The sequence below is a fragment of the Oncorhynchus mykiss genome, chromosome 2, assembly GCF_057628025.1.
Source record: "Oncorhynchus mykiss isolate SJ-2025 chromosome 2, ASM5762802v1, whole genome shotgun sequence".
Classification (NCBI taxonomy): Eukaryota; Metazoa; Chordata; class Actinopteri; order Salmoniformes; family Salmonidae; genus Oncorhynchus; species Oncorhynchus mykiss.
In genome coordinates this window covers 58,213,568-58,233,140 of record NC_143023.1, presented here as the reverse complement: position 1 = coordinate 58,233,140, position 19,573 = coordinate 58,213,568, and the positions used below count along the sequence as shown (strand labels likewise).

General features: G+C 45.1%; 1 protein-coding gene across 6 annotated transcripts in view; it reads right to left on the bottom strand.

The window, feature by feature from the left end:
* The window catches only part of LOC110492579 (protein tyrosine phosphatase receptor type J), a 66,124-nt gene that overhangs the window by 6,312 nt on the left and 40,239 nt on the right, over window positions 1-19,573 (bottom strand). For 2 of the 6 annotated variants that reach the window (XM_021566992.3, XM_021567023.3), the window contains 21 exons: window positions 15,848-16,108; window positions 15,355-15,627; window positions 14,728-14,994; window positions 14,302-14,565; window positions 13,445-13,705; window positions 12,972-13,226; window positions 12,393-12,659; window positions 11,965-12,231; window positions 7,965-8,228; window positions 7,479-7,751; window positions 7,049-7,315; window positions 6,638-6,780; window positions 6,294-6,447; window positions 5,128-5,277; window positions 4,665-4,875; window positions 4,405-4,526; window positions 4,161-4,248; window positions 3,841-3,885; window positions 1,201-1,291; window positions 992-1,082; window positions 643-716 (listed from right to left, as the gene is read on the bottom strand). In XM_021566992.3, the coding sequence (XP_021422667.3) occupies window positions 643-716; window positions 992-1,082; window positions 1,201-1,291; window positions 3,841-3,885; window positions 4,161-4,248; window positions 4,405-4,526; window positions 4,665-4,875; window positions 5,128-5,277; window positions 6,294-6,447; window positions 6,638-6,780; window positions 7,049-7,315; window positions 7,479-7,751; window positions 7,965-8,228; window positions 11,965-12,231; window positions 12,393-12,659; window positions 12,972-13,226; window positions 13,445-13,705; window positions 14,302-14,565; window positions 14,728-14,994; window positions 15,355-15,627; window positions 15,848-16,108 (4,088 nt within the window). The remainder of the gene's footprint in view (window positions 1-642; window positions 717-991; window positions 1,083-1,200; window positions 1,292-3,840; window positions 3,886-4,160; window positions 4,249-4,404; window positions 4,527-4,664; window positions 4,876-5,127; window positions 5,278-6,293; window positions 6,448-6,637; window positions 6,781-7,048; window positions 7,316-7,478; window positions 7,752-7,964; window positions 8,229-11,964; window positions 12,232-12,392; window positions 12,660-12,971; window positions 13,227-13,444; window positions 13,706-14,301; window positions 14,566-14,727; window positions 14,995-15,354; window positions 15,628-15,847; window positions 16,109-19,573) is intronic. The other 4 variants (XR_016487407.1, XR_016487411.1, XM_021567000.3 and 1 more) reach the window with 3 other exon arrangements.

Sequence of the window (19,573 nt, the reverse complement as noted above, 5' to 3'; positions counted from 1 at the left end):
ACAGAGGTTCACCTTCCAGCAGGACAATGACCCGAAGCATACTGCTAAAGCAACACTCGAGTGGTTTAAGCGGAAACATTTAAATGTCTTGGAATGGTCTAGTCAAAGCCCAGACCTCAATCCAATTGAGAATCTGTGGTATGACTTAAAGATTGCTGTACACCAGCGGAACCCATCCAACTTGAAGGAGCTGAAGCAGTTTTTCCTTTAAGAATGGGCAAAAATCCCAGTGGCTAGATGTGCCAAGCTTATAGAGACATACCCCAAGAGACTTGCAGCTGTAATTGCTGCAAAAGGTGGCTCGACAAAGTATTGACTTTGGGGGGGGTTGAATACTTATGCACGCTCAAGTTTTCTGTTTTTTTTGTTATTTCTTGTTTGTTTCACAATAAAACATATTTTGCATCTCAAAGGTGGTAAGAATGTTGTGTAAATCAAATGATACAAACCCCCCCAAAAATATATTTAAATTCCAGGTTGTAAGGCAACAAAAATAGGAAAAATGCCTAGGGGGGTGAATACTTTTGCAAGCCACTGTATCTAGCTATATCGATCATGCTTTGTGAAATAAGAAGAGCTGAATCAGAGAGGGTCAGAGAAAGCTGATTATGATAGCGGTGATGATGATGGGTCAGTACGCACCGGGATGTAGTTAGAATTGATGTAGTCGTCAAATGGACTTCCATGAATGGACAGTTTCACTCTAGAGGAATCATCTGGGATGTGGGAAAGAGGAGCAATGAGGATTGATAGAACTGAAAGAGAATGCCTGTCACTCTGCCCAGAGACAAAGCATCATGCTCTCAACCACTCTAGTGTAAAGGCTTGCTTGAATAAACAGCTAAGCTATTGATTAAACAAAGGAGTTAGTCTGTATGGAAATGAGGATGGAGGATTAGATATGATAAGCTATGGTAGCTATGGTAAGCAGTGGCAGGGGGACAGGGGTTGTTGTCATGGAGACAGGGGTCAGGGGTCATGGTTGACTCACAGGGAAGCACATTGTTGTAGCGGTTCTTAGACTTGTTCTCCATGGCCAAAGCGCTGGTTTTTGCTTGGGCTGTTCCCACTAGCTTCAGGTCCTAGAGGGATAGAGAGACATTAGAAACCAGGCATATTTACAGAATACAGAACATCAACTGATGCCCGATGGAACATCAAAAATATGAGTATGAACGAATAAATAGATTTCGATTTTACCTCAAACTCCTCAGCGAAACCACAGTTGGAGTCTGCTCTCTGCTTCTTGTAATAAGCCTCATAGTCCTCCACCCTCACAACAACGGTTCTGCTAATAGAGACGCGGGAGACAAGCATTAACACAAACACGAGTGACACCAAGAAACGGTGTGCAACTCTACCTGTTGATTCATTCAATGTGTCAAGTTGTTAAGATGGCGCCGAAGAAGATGGCTGACATTTTACATCCTCGCAACCAATTGTGCTATTTCGTTCGTTTTTTTTGCGTTGTTTGTAACTTATTTTTTTCACTTAATTTGCAGATAACGTTGCTGCTACCATCTCCTATGACGGAAAATAACTTCTGGACATCAGAAATGGGATTACTCGCCACGAACTGTAAGAAGCTTTTTCGAGAAAGATGTACTGCTCTCCCGGGAACAGGCCCAGATCCCCGTCATTTGCGTGAGGAAAAGAGGCCGCAGAGAATCCGTAGGCGAGCAAGTAAACTCCCACTGCCATCAATTCTACTTGCTAACATGCAATCATAGGAAAATAACGATTACACTACCAACAGCATGAGTCGTGGCTGAACAACGACATGGATAATATAGAACTAGCGTCGTCCAGGTTAGGGAGGGATTGGTCGGTAGGGATCTCCTTGTCTCATCGCGCACCAGCGACTCCTGTGGCGGGCCGGGCGCAGTGCGCGCTAGCCAAGGTTGCCAGGTGCACGGTGTAGCCTCCGACACATTGGTGCGGCTGGCTTCCGGGTTGGATGCGCGCTGTGTTAAGAAGCAGTACGTCTGGTTGGGTTGTGTATCGGAAGACGCATGACATTCAGCCTTCGTCTCTCCCGAGCCCGTACGGGAGTTGTAGCAATGAGACAAGATAGTAGCTACTATAACAATTGGATACCACGAAATTGGGGAGAAAAAAAGGGGTAAAAAAAATAAATAAAAAAATAATAATAAAAATAATAATAATAATAATTGAATCCTACTACACCGACTCTGACGCTGGTCGGATGTGGCAGGACTTGAAAACTATTACAGACTACAAAGGGATACCCAGACGCGAGCCTACCAGATGAGCTAAATGCCTTTTATGCTCGCTTCAAGGCAAGCAACACTGAAGCATGCACGAGAGCACCAGCTGTTCTGGATGACAGTGTTTGATAACGCTCTCGGTAGCTGATGAGAGCAAGACCTTTAAACAGGTCAACATTCACAAAGGCGCGGGGCCAGATGAATTACCAAGTCGTGTATTCAAAGCATGCGCGGATTAACTGGCCTGTGTCTTCACCAACATTTTCAACCTCTGAGTCTGTAATAACTACATGTTTCAAGCAGACCGCCATAGTCTCTGATCCCAAGGAAGGGAAGGTAATCTGCCTAAATGATTACAGCGCCGTATCACTCACGTCCGTAGCCATGAAGTGCTTTGAAAGGCTGGTCATGGGTCACATCAACAGCATCCTCCCGGATACCCTAGACCCACTCCAATTCGCATACTGCCCCAACAGATCCACAGATGACGCAATCTCAATCGCACTCCACCCTGCCCTTTCCCACCTGGACAAAAGGAACACCTATGTGAGAATGCTGTTCATTGACTACAGCTCAGCGTTCAACACCATAGTGCCCACGAAGCTCATCACTAAGCTAAGGACCCTGGTACTAAACACATCCCTCTGCAACTGGATCCTGGACTTCCTGATGGGCCGCCCCCAGGTGGTAAGGGTAGGCAACAACACATCTGTGTCATGATGGGAGGGTCGTCACATCTGCCACGCTGATCCTCAACACTGGGTCCCCTCAGGGGTGTGTACCTGTCCTGTACTGCGTGGCCAAACACGACTCCAACACCATCATTAAGTTTGCTGACAACACTACAGTGGTAGACCTGATCACCGACAACGAGACAGCCTATAGGGACAACAACCTCTCCCTCAATGTGAGTAAGACAAAGGAGCTGATCGTGGACAACAGGAAAAGGCGGGTCGAACATGCCCCCCAATAACATCAACGGGGCTGTAGTGGAGCAGGTCGAGAGGTTCAAGTTCCTTGGTGTTCACATCACCAAGGATCTATCATGGTCCAAACACACCAAGACAGTCGTAAAGAGGTCACAACAAAACCTATTCCCCCTCAGGAGACTGAAAAGACTTGGCATGGGTCCCCAGATCCTCAAAATGTTCTACAGCTGCACCATCGAGAGCATCCAGACCGGTTGCATCACCTCCTGGTATGGCAACTGCTCGGCATCTGACCATAAGGCGCTACAGAGGATAGTGCGTACGAGCCAGTACATTACTGGGGCCAAGCTTCCTGCAATCCAGGACCTATATAAGAGGCGGTGTCAGAGGAAAGCCCATAACATTGTCAGAGACTCCAGTCACCCAAGTCATAGACTGTTCTCTCTGCTACCGCACGGCATTTTGTTTATTTGGTAAATATTTTCTTCACTCTTAAGTAAGCATTTACACGATAAGGTCTACACTTGTTGCAATCGGCGCATGTGACAAATACTGATTTGAAGTCTCCTAATAGGTTGCCATAAGAGTCGATACTCACACTTTAGCCCTGGGGGGGGGGGGGGGGATGCATTCAATTTCAAAGTGAGATGGATCAGAAACAAGTGAAGGATCATCATAAAAACCTCATCGAGTGAATCTGGATGTCTGAAGAGTCCTTCTTGTTTTGTCTGTGAAAACAAAGGCATACAGAAATCATATGGCCATCCAAAAACGTTTCAAAAACTCATCTAAATTACCGAGTGATGATGAACACGATGATGATTAGGATGATGATCCTGTATGGCTCGGTTGGTAGAGCATGGCGCTTGCAACACCACGATTGTGGTTGTTCGATTCAACGAGGCCACCCATAAGTCAAATGTATGTGCGCATGACAGTAAGTCGCTTTGAATAAAATAGTCTGCTAAATGGCATACAGTATGTTACGATGGCGATCTCTCACCTCCTCCAGTAGATGATGAAGCCGGCAGTAATGATGGAGAGGAGGACAAAAACTCCAAGCGTTACCCCGACAACCACACTGGTGACCCCTACATGAGAATGACCGAAGAGAACGCCGTGTGAACGCCATATATTACGAAGACATCCATCGTGCCTTTCATCATTGTAAGACTTGCCAGAAGTAGTCGCAACAGCTCATAGCTGTGGTGTAAACAGTTAACACAGAGTAAAGGTGCAATAGCTACCTGGGTCCTGAGGGAGGTACAATGAATTTGAGTTAAACAGCGTTATCATGACGAGCGACGAACCGACGTTCAGAAGCCCATTCTGCTCTACCACCATTTCAGTGAATAAAACAATGGCATAACTGTGAAGACAAAAGAAAAAATTGCAAAACATTTGACATTTTAGTTCATAGTTTACATCAGTAGTTGATTAGTGCAGGCTGAATTGTAAGTTCCATCCCTTCCACTCATCACACATGCTGCCTGTGTTGTGTTCATACCTGTACTCTCGTTTGGCCATGAGTTGGCCATTGGTATAGCCCTTCCATGAGGTTTTGTCCCCTATGTAAATGTCAATGTTCCCTGCACGTTTCCTCCTCCGGCTGTTGTTAGTGTTGTCTTTGACCGTAGCCAGGTATGCAGAAGTAGAGCCTGCTTCCCAGTCCTGGTAAGTCTTCACTAAGTACTGCGATGAGTTAGACTGATCTACATCTGCAAGTAAAACACCGCACTCACGAGTACGGTAAAGATCACCGTTTACGAAAATATAGTCAAATTGTTTGGACCAAGACACAACATATTTTGAGATAAATCATCTTGAATATGTTGACTCAGAATTCTCGCAGTTAAATTAACCCAAGTGTATACTTTGCATGTCTTTTTTTATACCCAAAACCAAAACTGGCCAATCTACAAATCAATCATAAACCAATCTTAACCAATACGAGAATAAAGGGGACCCACTGTTGATGTCTGAGGTCACCAACACGCCGTAGTGTTTGATTGGTCCATTGGTGCTGTCCAGGAGGCTGGGGGTCAGCTGCACAGAGAAGGAGTTGTGATCCTTCGCTGTGACACTGACTAGGGACTCGAAGTCGGCTGGGATAGGAGGGACTGGAGAAATGGAAGAGAGGAGGAAGAAATGGGACATCAATTCTTACAGTGTTTCTAGTTACATCCTGAAAGGATTGTGTTTACAAGCTTACATATTACTTCAATACATATGTAGGATCTTAATTTGATCACCCTCTCGCCGGGAGAACTTTCCTGCAATGCAGAACATTTGAAACTTGAAGTATACACTGAGTATACAAAACGTGCTCTTTCCATGACATAGACTGACCAGGTGAATCCAGGGGAAAGCTATGACCCCTGATTGATGTCACTTGTTAAATCCACTTTAATCCGTGTAGATGAAGCAGGCGAGATAGGTTAAATAAGGATTTCTAAGCCTTGAGACAAATGAGACATGGATTGTGTGTGTGTTCCATTCAGAGGGTGAATAGGCAAGGCAAAAGATTGAAGTGCCTTTGAACGGAGTATGGTAGTAGGTGCCATGCGCAGCAGTTTGTGTCAAGAACTGCAATGCTGCTGGGTTTTTCACACGCAACAGTTTCCCGTGTGGGTCAAGAATGGTCCATGGACATCCAGTCAACTTGACAACTGTGGGAAGCATTAGAGTCCACATGGGCCAGCATCCCTGTGGAACACTTTGGATACCTTGTAGAGTCCATTCCCTGACAAATTTAGGCAGTTCTGAGGGCAAAAAAAGGCTTCTGAAGTATTACATTTCCACTTTAAAATTAGATTTTCCATTACAAATAAATATATCAACCCCTACAAAAATGTCCATTAATTATAATTCACACAATTCACATTTCCTGTTGCTGCAGAACTATTTTCCTGCCGTAAGAAAACTGGCTCAAATTTAAGACCCGACATCTGTACATGGGCAACACATACTGTACAGGTAAAGAGCAGGTAAAGAGCACATAACAATGTAATTGTACAATGTAATTGTATGAGAAGCATACTGTACATTTTCAAATTGTGAGGGTAATTAAGTTGTTCCATCATATTCCACCCAATGTGCGCCTACATTGCAATTGAACTATGTCTCTGTCACATACCAGTAATGCCAGTCTTGCAGGTGAGGCTTTGGACGGTGCTGGTTTTCCCACAGCCCAGAGTGGTCACGGTCAGGGTGTAGTCTGTATAGTGCTTCAGGTCAGGGACTGTGTGACCACAGGCTGGGTTACAGTCACCAATTGTCTTATTGTGTACCTAAACCAATCGATCAGCCAGTCAGTCAATCAATAATTGTTTTGTTTCCGTGAACAATATTTACTGTAATGTTTGAGAAATGCATTGTGTAGCAATTGAGAAATACATTGTGTAGCAATTGAGAAATACATTGTGTAGCAATTGAGAAATGCATTGTGTAGCAATTGAGAAATACATTGTGTAGCCGCACCTGGCCCTGAGGGAGTTGGATGGTTTCCTTAGCAGTGATCTGAAAGCCCTGGTGCAGTCCTTTGGGTTTGGTCCAGGACAGACTCAGCTTGGCGTTGGGGTCATTAGGAGAGGCACACTTCAAGTTGGACACAGGGCTGGCGTCTACGGCACAGTGAGGGAGAGAAAGAGGTTTTCAGATTTCAGTTGTGATTTTATTACCAGAAAAGAAAATGTGCAGACCATGGCTGAAAAATACAATTTACAAGAGATCAAAACTCAGTTCAAAAATGACATGTAAAATATATAAAACAGTCTGTAGATGCTAGTAACGGTAGTACATCCTTTATAAATCCCTATATGCATTCTTAACGCATCTCACACCGGTGGTACAGTATGGTAGTCTACAGGTGAAAACGTGCTATGATCTTACTGGTGCAGCTGGAGGTTGAGACTGGAGCTCCCTCTGTGCCGTCATCTGTCTGTGTCGTTACGGTGAAGTTATACGGACTACCGGGGACCAATCCATTGACGGGCAGGTTTTCCACGGCCGTGGTTCTATTACTGATGATTAACCCAGTGGAGTTTGTCCAGGTCACTCTGTAGCTGTAGCCTGGCTTGTGACCTACAGGCGTTGACCAGGTCAATGTTAGGTTCACCTCGGCTGTCACTGCACGCAATGACTGGACACTCTCTGGTCCTTGGGGGAATCCAATCAAAGACGACATAGAGGAGGTTAGCAGAACGATAATTATGAAAACAGAAAGCAAACGTCTCGGGAAGTGGGGGGGGGGGTTGTGTTTGGGTGTATGCGTTCGGAAATGATTGAGCGTGTGCATGTACGCGTGCGTGTTGACACTCACTGGTTGTGACCGAACTGCTCCAGACCTCCTCACTGTGGAAGCCTAGAACTCCCACTGAAACCACAGACACATTGTAGGGTGTTCCAGAGGACAGGCTGAGCAGTGTTTGACTTGTGTTTGTAGTCGTGACCGTCTTGCTGTCTCGCTGCGTTGACAGGTACTTCACCAGGTAACTGAAGGTGGTGTTGGCCATCAGAGGAGCTTCGCCCCACTCCACAGTGATGGAACTAGTCGTCTTCTCCAAGATCCCGATGGGCCCAGGCGGGTTGGGTTCTGAGAGAGACAATTGACAGCAATTTATATTGAGTTGTAAAAAAACATCTGTGGATTGAATGCCCTTGCACAAAGTATCTTGAAAGCTAACTCTGGACTGGTGCAAAATTAAAGTATTTGTCTTAGACTAAACAGTTACAACAAATGAATGACCTCGGACAGACAGAGGAGGCATGCTACTGTAAGAACTCCCGGCTCCTCCCTTATACTCACGAGTTGCTGTAGTTACAGGTCCTGATGTTTCATTGAAGGGCCCACTGATAGTGGTCACCACGGCTGTGTACTCTCTCCCAGCAGACAGGTAAATGAAGGTGTGTGTCTGCTGGTTGGAGTTCAGCCATACGGGGGTAAAGACTTGGTCAGTGCTGTTCAGATGGACCACATACTGCCCCACATTCCCTGGGGGTGCCGCCCAGCTCACCACCATGGTATTGGTGCTACCGTTGTTGGAGATGGATGGCTGGACAGACTCAGGCTCTGGTAGAGAGGAACAGAGATGGGGGTGAGGTTAGAAATGAGGAGGGGGAGGGGAGAACGAGGGAAGATACAAAGGGATCTCAATTCTAGAAAAACTTAACATTATGACTGTAACTACTGCTCCCTGAAAGAGGGAAACGAGATACAACACAACTATGGGGAGTCTGACAAGGCCAATGAAATCTGCGCCTTGCTGGAGGCCCCACATTCCACAGGTGATAACCCTGAGGCCCGGATTCATTCCTTCAATTCAGTACCTCTCTTTACCTAGCCGAGAACCATTTCCCTCTTTTAGGGAACAGTAGTTATAGTGAAAACGGTACAACATAACTACGGAGAACTAAAATCCCGCCCCAAGCCGCCTTCAACGGATGCCACCCCGCAAGATGCGGTAGTCTGGGTATTGCGCGCTGCCTAATTACCCTCTCTTGTCCCAGTTGTAAGCACCCTGTAGACATCCAAGCGATAAAACCTCACAAAAGTGTGTGGAGATGCCCAACTAGCCACAGCACAAATATCCACTACAGTCAACCCTTTAAATAACACCCAAGACAGTGCCAGACGAGTGGTGGAGTGGGCGCGTGCACCGCTAGGTAACCCTTGCACCTTGCTACTATATGCCAGTGAGATAGCTTCCACAATTGAGTGGGAGAGATGCTGTTTAGAAACTGCCCTGCCGCGAGCTGGATTAGCAAAACAGACAAAAAGTTGGTCACCAGAAATCCTGGGTCCGCTCAAGGTACGTATGTAAAACTCATACGGGAAAGAGGGCATGTAACCTCTGTTGCTCTTCCGAAGCCAAAGCAGGAGGCGGAAAGGGAAATACCTCGAAAGTAAGGACATAACCATGACTCTCGGGGCAAAGGCCGCATTCAGACGTAACGTCACCTTTGAGTTGCCAGGGGTGAAATGAGTACAGGAAGGGTGTATGTGTAATGTGTGGAGAACCCCAACGTGTTTAGCCGAGGCCAAAGCCACGAGCAAGGATGTCTTGTAGGAGAAGGTCTTCAGATCCACAGACTCCAGTTGGTCAAAGGGGGACTAACACAGAGCATCCACAACAAAAGCAAAATCCCAAGTGGGCGCAATAGGTTTAGAGACCTGTCGGAACTGCACCGCCAGGGGATGAGCCTCTGGACCGGCGCAATCAATTCCCACATGACCCGCTGAAATAGCCGCCATGTACACTTTCAAAGTGGAGAATGAAGCTCCCTGCTCAAAAAGCTCCTGCAGGAACAATAAAAAGGCCCTACAGAGAACTCTGAAGAGGAACAATTATTTTATTTTGGCACCAAAGCTCAAACGCCTGTCACTTATATACACATACAGCCCTCTCGTGGACAGCACCCTTGTGGACTGAACAGTAGCAATCAAGTTCAGAGGTAAACCTCTAGCCGTCAGATTGGACCTCTCTGGGGCCAAGCCCAGAGGTATAGCCTCCACTCCTGGGTGTAGCCTCCACTCCTGAGAGAGAGGGCCCCACCTGGATAAAAGATCTGCACCAGAGTTGATTCAACCGGGGTTATGTATCGCTCAATACGACAGCATGTGCCTGACAAAAGCAGGGGAGAGCGCCTGAGCACCAGATACACCGTTAGGAGCTCCAGGGAACGGATATGCATTGCGCTCCGCACCACTGTCCAAACCCCCGAATCGAGTTGCCTTCATACAGCTTTTGCGGGCTACAACTCAGCCCATGGGAGCCCCCTAACAATAGCAGAGGGTCCCACCACTGGGCCAGGGCCAATAGGCCTGACAGGGGCGCCCGCATCCAGGCGATTGGCTAGCAGTCAGCGCTGGAAGGGCCGCATCGACAATAGCCCCAGGAGAATGACTTCCATCCCAGAAGCCATTGTCTCCAGTAAGCATAGGCACTGCCGAAAATGCACTGTGTGACACAGCCGAAATTTGGCTCAGCAGAGCTGGAGCCCGAACACCTTAAGTGGGGACAGCTAGTTAAAGACCTATAAACGGAATGAGCTGAGATGGAGTGAGACAGCTGTTTTTGTCTGGTTTCTTATGAAGCCTAGAATACGGGACAGTAGCATGGATGTGTGTAACACTGCTTGCTCCCTAGACTCTGCTGCCACCAGCCAATCGGCTCTGGGAAACAGTTGACGTGAGGATGGAGCAGAAGCGTGAGGGATGCACGACAAATTGTACCCCCGACGTCACTGTTCGATTGATCCAGGGCGACATCGCACATGAGCGCCATTACTCTACCGACCAGCCATAGGTACTGGCAAAAAAGCACCTTGTAACCTAGCTGGGAATGGGACAGGCTGCTCTGAAAAACGGGCCCCTTCTGTGGCAACAGACATGGGCGATTCGTATATTGAATCTAATTCCCAGGAATGAAAAGCGTTTAGCTGGAGACAGACTGCTCATTTCGGGGTTCATACGAACCAGATAATAGCATGGTTGTGTCCAACCCTTCTTGTTCCCTCGACTCCGCTACCAACTACTACTTACGGGCACAGGGGGCTCCGGCAATGGCTGAAGGGGCACTGTTGTCACAGTAATGTTTTTGTGGAGGGGCTACTTTTTTTTTAAGTAATAAAAAATATTTCTAAGATAGTTGTCGAAATTATTGGCACCCCTGTTTTCAATAGTCTGGCACCCTCCCCTTGTGAGGATAACAGCACTGAGCATATTTCTAAAATGTTTAATGAGATTGGAGAACACGTTGGGAGGAATCTTAGACCGTTCCTCCATACAGAATCTTTACAGATCCTTGATATTCTTCGGTTCAATTCAAACCACAGGTTTTCAATGGGGTTCAAGTCTGGAAACTGCAAAATGTTAATTTTGTTGTCAATTAACCATTTCTTTGTGGATTTTGATGTGGGCTTGGGGTTATTGTCTTGCTGAAATATCCACTTACGGCCAAGTTTCAGTTTTCTGGCAAAGGCAACCAGGTATTTAGCTAAAATGTTCTGTTACTTGGTAGAGTACGTGATGCCGTTGACCTTAACAAGGGCCCCAGGACCAGTGGAAGCAAAACCTGCCAATGACATCAAAGATCCAGCACCATATTTTACAGTAGGTATGTGGTTATTTTCTGTATATACAAATCCTCCTTTCGATGACAAACCCACCACCGGTGTGCATGGCCAAAGAGCTCTTTTTTTCATCTCCTCTGACCATAGCACCGGTTCCAATCCAAGTGCCAATGCCGTTTACATTTGTTGATTGCTCTTTTGTCTGGCAACCCTTCCAAATAGCCTTTTATAATGGAGGTGGTAGATTTGTAGATTGTAGATTTGGAGACCTGGTGACCCAAAGATGTGACCAAGTTCTGTAATTCTCCAACTTTGGCCCTTGGATTTTTCTTTGCCTTAAACTAATTAATTGTTGCCCTAATAGTGGTAAGTGGTACATATATTTTTTATTTTTGCGATTTTCTTGTACCCATTGCCTGATTCATGAAGGTCAACAACCATTTGTCCTTTTCATTTGTGAGCCGTTTGCCTTTTCCTGTGGATGACAAAGGGATTTTACATGCGTATTACCTCATTTTTATACCCCAGTGAAACAGGAAGCCATGCAGATTTAATGTAGTTTGATTTGATTTATTAGAATATAATATAATAATAGAATTTCTATTTCCCTCGCATCTCTTTGAACATACAATATAGCTCAGCATTATTATTTATTTGATACTTTTTTGCTCATCTTTATCAAGGGCGCCAATTATTTTTGACCTGACTGTAGGTGAAGACAAAGCAGGTCTCACCTGTGTACTGAAAGATTGAGACGGTGCCTCCCTCTATACCGCCCTGTGCCTTGACGGAAACACGGAAGGTGCAATTGGTTCCTGGTGTGAGCTCTGGAATGACAGCCTCCTCTCCTGTCACTGTGTGGTTTGTGGGAGTAGACACGCACCCCTCGGTCTGGATGCGGTATGTGTAACCACTCTGGTACTGAGGTGGCTTGGTCCAGGTCAGACGTACACCAGTTGTGTTTACTGTAGGCGCCAACAACCCACTAATGGGATATGGTCCTGGAAACAAAGGGACTTAGGTTTGACTTGAGTCATAAAAAGAGGGGGAATACTGTTCAATATATGCTGGTCCCAAATATGTACTCTTATTAACACCAAATTAGAAAGATAAATAACTCTTAAAATGAAAATGAGAATTGTTATTGCCAATGGGAACATACTTGTGTAATAGGACACTTTCACAGGGGTTGCCATGGTGCCGTCCTCTGTGAGCGTTGTCACGGTAAAGGTGTAGTTGCTCCCCGACTGTAGTCCGGTGACAATTCTTTTGGTGTTGTTGACAGTGACGGCGATTAAAAGGGACCCGTTGGGGTAGGTTACCTCCACCTTGAAGGAGTAGCCAGCTTTGTTCTCCGGCTGATCCCAGATTAGAGTCACATCGGTAGGGGTGATTCCTGCCTCTGTCAGCCCACTCACAGAGCGGGGCCCTGGAACAAACGAACAACAAAAGATAATTTGTGTGTGCGTACATGCGAGTTTGTGTAACGGACATCACGCTCCGTTCCACTTCCTCCTGATTCGGGTCTCACATAAGTCTCTATCCCTGGACATCTGCTTTGCTAGTACATGTGACCGCCCTCCTGAAGCGTCTTACCAGTTGGCGCCACCAAAGAGCTAGCTATTCGGCGGCGCAAGTGGGGACACTTTAGGCTGAGGAGTGCGTTTCACACATCCCCATGTGCTGCAGGTGCATGCGTGTTTAGATGCAGTGTAAATGTGTGTGTTCAGTAGTCACTCACTGGTATAGTTGGCTGTCGTCACCGCTGTGCTCTGGTAGTCCAACGGCCCTACGGTTACCACAGTGATGTTGTAGAGTGTTCCAGACTGGAGGTTCTCCAGGAGGATCCAGTTGTGTTCCGTCAGGTTATGCTGGCCCAGGTAGAACACAGAGAACCGGTACTGACCCAGGTCCATGTCCAGGGGCCGGGCCCAGCTGATGTTGATGGAACCAGTGGTCTGGGCCTCCACCTTCTGGGTTCCGGGAGGGTTGGGATCTGGGAACAAACCAGGGAGACTTTAGTTATGCAGGATATTGCAGGTGGAGTGACTCAGGCATGTGATGACATTAGAGAACAATCCATCCTAGATTATGAGCATGTCTCTATAATTGTACATGCTCTTCAGACCAATATGTAAGTATCTTTACAGCAGCAACGAAACAAATGGAGTACAGCTGGAAAGTTGGACTTTATTGAAACATTGACTAACTTACACGTTGCATTTGTAACATTCAGTGATGCCTCAGTGAGCGGTCCACTGTTGGTGACCACTCTGACAACATAGACTTTCCCTGGTTTCAGGTTTTGGAACACTAATTCTAGAGAGTCATTGGAGACGGTGTGGCTGTTTTCCATCACGTTGTCGTTGTGGATTGTGACGGTGTAGGAGTCCACCTGTCCCACAGGGGCATCCCAGGTCACATTCATTGTGGTGGTTGTTCCTGTTGTGGCGATGTTTGTCACCACCCCAGGTTCTAAATGGTATATACAACACATAAATTACATTAAAGGGCTAGTGCACTAAGGTTGGAATAATACTGTGATATTGTGAAAATTATGATAATGCCCTTTTTGTGTAAGAGCTGTTTGAAAATACCGCCAGAAAAATCTGCCTGTTTTGGTGAGATGGAGTTTTGGCCTACCTGGTGATATCACCAGGTGGTAAATTAGTTAATAAACCAATAAGAAAGACAGTTCCAAACCTCTGTTTTCCCCTCCCCACTCAGACCACTCCCAGATAGTCCTAGCAAAATTCTTGCTTGAGAACTTGCTTTTTGCTTAGAAGCCATTTTTGTTCATTTTTGACCATTAGGTAGTTAATTGTTACCCAGAAATGATTTGATATTGAGATAAAAACAGCTGCATTGGACCTTTAACATTTCACATTTTAGACTAGAGATATATAGCTCTTAAAAGTGTGGTAAATGTTTATTATGTAAATGAGTCTAATGTGGTTTAGGTGTGAAATACGCATCGTCAGCCGTCTTAGATTAAATCAACTTTGCTATGTAAAGAAGGGAAGGTGAGTGAGAAAGAGATGGGGGGGGGGGGGGGGTCTTTTGAACCGTACTTGTGTAGCTAGACGTCTCTACTGAGTCAGACTTAACCCCCTGGACGACCGTGACCACAGAGAAGGTGTAACTGTCCCCAGGCTGGAGATGGGTGAAGGTGTAGCTCTCGACCGTGGTTGACACATTCGCAACCATAGAACCCTTCTTGGAGACGGTCACCAGATAGGAGTAGGTGGGTTGGTAGTCGTCCTGTCGGGACCAGGAAAGCTTGATAGCGGTTGTGTTCAGATCCTTGACCACGAGGTTACTGACCGCCTTGGGCTCTGAACGGCAAAGAGGGCAGATTTTGTATTAATATGATCCATAACACAGGATCATTTAGCAGACGATGTTATACACCTCTTAACTACACAAGAGTAACTGCAGCTTGCATTACTCTTGGATTACTCTACAAATACCTTTGGAAGTTAGGAATATTAGCTTACGTGTGTAGCTGAACGTGTGTTCTGGAATTCCGTCGCTTCCCGCTGCTGCTACTGTTGTAACAGTGAAGGTGTAGCCAGTCCCAGGTTCTAGGCCAGGGACGTCCGCGAAGCTTGTATTGACTGTTTTCTCTCCGACAGGGCCTGTAGCGTTGCTGTACTGGACTCTGTAGGAGTAGTAGGACTTAACACCCACAGGGTCAGTCCACTGTAGCTTCACTGAGGAGGTGGACAACGGGCTCGCTATGAGGCTCACCACTGGTTTTGGCACTAGGAGAAAAAAAATCAACCTTAAATCGATGATCTTACTAGGATATGAAATTTGCTACGTAGCCGCATTTAACCTGATGTATTTCAAAAAATATATCATATAAATAATAGCCATTACGCAGATGCTTTTATCTAAAGCGCCTTACAGTCGTGCGTGCATATATTTTATGTATGGGTGGCTCCGGGAATCTAACCCACAACGCTAGCAGTGCAAGCGCCATGCTCTACCAACTGATCCATACAGGACCATGCATCAACTGTGCATAGTATTAGAAAGAATTCAGAAGACTTCTGCAACATTTTCACATTGTCAAAAATGGCACCCCAAGCACACTATATAGTTGTTACAAGTGTACGTACATGTGTATCCAGATGTATTAACAGGGGCGCTTCCCAGATCCTGTGGTCCCACGGTTATCACTGTGATGGTGTAGAACGTTCCAGAGGACAAAGAGAGCAGGTTATAACTGAGACTAGCGGTAGACTGGCTGCTTGCTCCAGTCCCAGTAGAATAGTAGCTAATGTTATAGGAGATGCCCGGAACACCAGTCATTAGACCAGGGGTTTTCCATTGGACAGCGAGGGAGCTGGTTGTCCTCTCTGTGATGTTGAGGGGTCCAGGTGGGTTGGGTACTGTCGATGGAGAAATAAGAGAGACGTTAGGAAAGTTGCATACCCAAATTCACATTCACACAAAACACACACACACACATTTGCTTTTCTTTCAGGACAAACACAGAGAGAACCTCCTCACACTCTCTCATTCAAACTCTCAGAAACTACAAAACTACTACGAAGCCTTCAGAACCTCTACAGTAAATGCATAGTATAGCCACCACTGGCCATGACTTACCAGTGGCTAACTGGCCCGTCGCAGACTGGTTCCTGAAGTGTCCAGCTACAGCAGTCACTGTGACCTCATAGACCCTCCCTGACTGTAGCCCAGTGAAGCTGGCCATTGTGGTCTGTGTGGTTTGGCTGGACGCATAGCTTAAAGCAGCATTAGAGATGTTCACATTGTATTGGTCCACCCTCCCTCCAGGCAAGGTCCAGGTCACATTCAGCTGACTGGTCCCTGGTCCCGTAGCCACAATGTTCACAGGTTGTTTAGGGTCTGTCATGACACAATCGAAAAGGTTTAATTTCAATGACGGAAATATAGACAGAATAGAAAAGACAAAAAGGTCACAGCCAGCCCAAGACTGTACTCTTAAGGAGTGTCAGCGAGCTTGCCGTTACTCCTTAACATCCAAGGGGCCTCATTTACAAAAACGGGAATTCGTCCAAAATATACACCGAAATGTGCGTGCACCAGTTCATGCAAAAGTTGTCATTCATACAAATGTCGCTTCACGTGAGAATGTGCTCACCTCCCTACAAACTTTAGACCATGCATACGCACATTTGCGAGTTGTTGAAATATTGTATTGCAAACTGGCAAGTAAGTATTTTGTGCAAATGGGGTATGATGAAAAGCATATAAACAAGAATTCAGCCAGTTGTCGTTAGTGAGAAGAGCGAAAATCTATGTGTTTAATTTTTCAAATATAAAATAACTAGACATAGGAATCTTGTTCCAATTTTATTTTCAGAACCATTGCAGAATAAATTCCGGTTTCTGGCCATGATGGGTTCATATTCCCGAAGTTTTATTTTTGTTTTTATTTCACCTTTTTTGGTGAAACAGAATGTATTTAGAATTTGTGAGAATACATTTTTCCAGAAATAGTTTAACCGGCTCTGTGTATTCTCAAGTCAAATTCGAAAAAAAGTGAGGGAGTACCACTCCTCGCACTACAACGCTGCATCTGATACTGATACAGCCAAGTGTCTTCCTCTATTAAGACTGCCGATTCAAGTACTCTGGACCTGCAGTTAACTTCTTTAAAATAACTGCAATACTAATGAGAGTGCAACCTATAATCCTACTGTACACATGGTAATGCTCATCCTCGAGTCAAATAACATGTTGCAAAGTGGATGATTGTCAAAATGCATATAAAACATTTAGGTGTACACGTCCACGTAATATTTATTTATGTGATTTATTTCACCTTTATTTAACCAGGTAGGCTAATTGAGAACAAGTTCTCATTTGCAACTGCGACCTGGCCAAGATAAAGCAAAGCAGTTCGACACAGACAACAACACAGAGTTACACATGGAGTATAAAATAAACAAGCCAATAACACAAACAAGTCAATGACACAGTAGAAAAAATAAAGTCTATATACAGTGTGTGCAAAAGGCATGAGGAGGTAGGCAATAAATAGGCCACAGTAGCGAAGAATTACAGTTTAGCAGATTAACACTGGAGTGATAAATGAGCAGATGATGATGCGCAAGTAGATACTGGTGTGCAAAAGAGCAGAAAAGTAAATACAATAAAAACAGTATGGGGATGAGGTAGATAGATTGGGTGGGCTATTTACAGATGAACTACAGTGCCTTGCGAAAGTATTCGGCCCCTTTGAACTTTGCGACCTTTTGCCACATTTCAGGCTTCAAACATAAAGATATAAAACTGTATTTTTTTGTGAAGAATCAACAACAAGTGGGACACAATCATGAAGTGGAACGACATTTATTGGATATTTCAAACTTTTTTAACAAATCAAAAACTGAAAAATTGGGCGTGCAAAATTATTCAGCCCCTTTACTTTCAGTGCAGCAAACTCTCTCCAGAAGTTCAGTGAGGATCTCTGAATGATCCAATGTTGACCTAAATTACTAATGATGATAAATACAATCCACCTGTGTGTAATCAAGTCTCCGTATAAATGCATCTGCACTGTGATAGTCTCAGAGGTCCGTTAAAAGCGCAGAGAGCATCATGAAGAACAAGGAACACACCAGGCAGGTCCGAGATACTGTTGTGAAGAAGTTTAAAGCCGGATTTGGATACAAAAATATTTCCCAAGCTTTAAACATCCCAAGGAGCACTGTGCAAGCGATAATATTGAAATGAAAGGAGTATCAGACCACTGCAAATCTACCAAGACCTGGCCATCCCTCTAAACTTTCAGCTCATACAAGGAGAAGACTGATCAGAGATGCAGCCAAGAGGCCCATGATCACTCTGGATGAACTGCAGAGATCTACAGCTGAGGTGGGAGACTCTGTCCATAGGACAACAATCAGTCGTATATTGCACAAATCTGGCCTTTATGGAAGAGTGGCAAGAAGAAAGCCATTTCTTAAAGATATCTATAAAAAGTGTCATTTAAAGTTTGCCTCAAGCCACCTGGGAGACACACCAAACATGTGGAAGAAGGTGCTCTGGTCAGATGAAACCAAAATTGAACTTTTTGGCAACAATGCAAAACGTTATGTTTGGCGTAAAAGCAACACAGCTGAACACACCATCCCCAATGTCAAACATGGTGGTGGCAGCATTATGGTTTGGGCCTGCTTTTCTTCAGCAGGGACAGGGAAGATGGTTAAAATTGATGGGAAGATGGATGGAGCCAAATACAGGACCATTCTGGAAGAAAACCTGATGGAGTCTGCAAAAGACCTGAGACTGGGACGGAGATTTGTCTTTCAACAAGACAATGATCCAATACATAAAGCAAAATCTATAATGGAATGGTTCAAAAATAAACATATCGAGGTGTTAGAATGGCCAAGTCAAAGTCCAGACCTGAATCCAATCGAGAATCTGTGGAAAGAACTGAAAACTGCTGTTCACAAATGCTCTCCATCCAACCTCACTGAGCTTGAGCTGTTTTGCAAGGAGGAATGGGAAAAAATGTCAGTCTCTCGATGTGCAAAACTGATAGAGACATACCCCAAGCGACTTACAGCTGTAATCGCAGCAAAAGGTGGCGCTACAAAGTATTAACTTAAGGGGGCTGAATAATTTTGCACGCCCAATTTTTCAGTTTTTGATTTGTTAAAAAAGTTTGAAATATCCAATAAATGTCGTTCCACTTCATGATTGTGTCCCACTTGTTGTTGATTCTTCACAAAAAAATACAGTTTTATATCTTTATGTTTGAAGCCTGAAATGTGGCAAAAGGTCGCAAAGTTCAAGGGGGCCGAATACTTTCGCAAGGCACTGTATGTACAGCTGCAGCGATCGGTTAGCTGCTCAGATAGTTGATATTTAAAGTTGGTGAGGGAAATAAAAGTCTCCAGCTTCAGTGATTTTTGCAATTCGTTCCAGTCACTGGCAGCAGAGAACTGGAAGGAAAGGCAGCCAAATTAGGTGTTGGCTTTGGGGATGATCAGTGAGATATACATGCTGGAACGTGTGCTACGGGTGGGTGTTGTTATCGTGACCAGTGAACTGAGATAAGGCGGAGCTTTACCTAGCATAGACTTACAGATGACCTGGAGCCAGTGAGTCTGGCGACGAATATGTAGCGAGGGCCAGCCGATTTGAGCATACAGATTGCAGTGGTGGGTGCTATAAGGTGAGGAAGGAAGTAGCTATACAACAAAGTACCATGAGCATCTCTCATTTAATTGGGCCTAGTAGTCTAGTAAATAGATAGGCAATATGCATTTCAAATTTTGCAATCCCATAGGCTGCATAGTTTAAAATATAGAGTCACATTTTACAGGTGAACAGTTT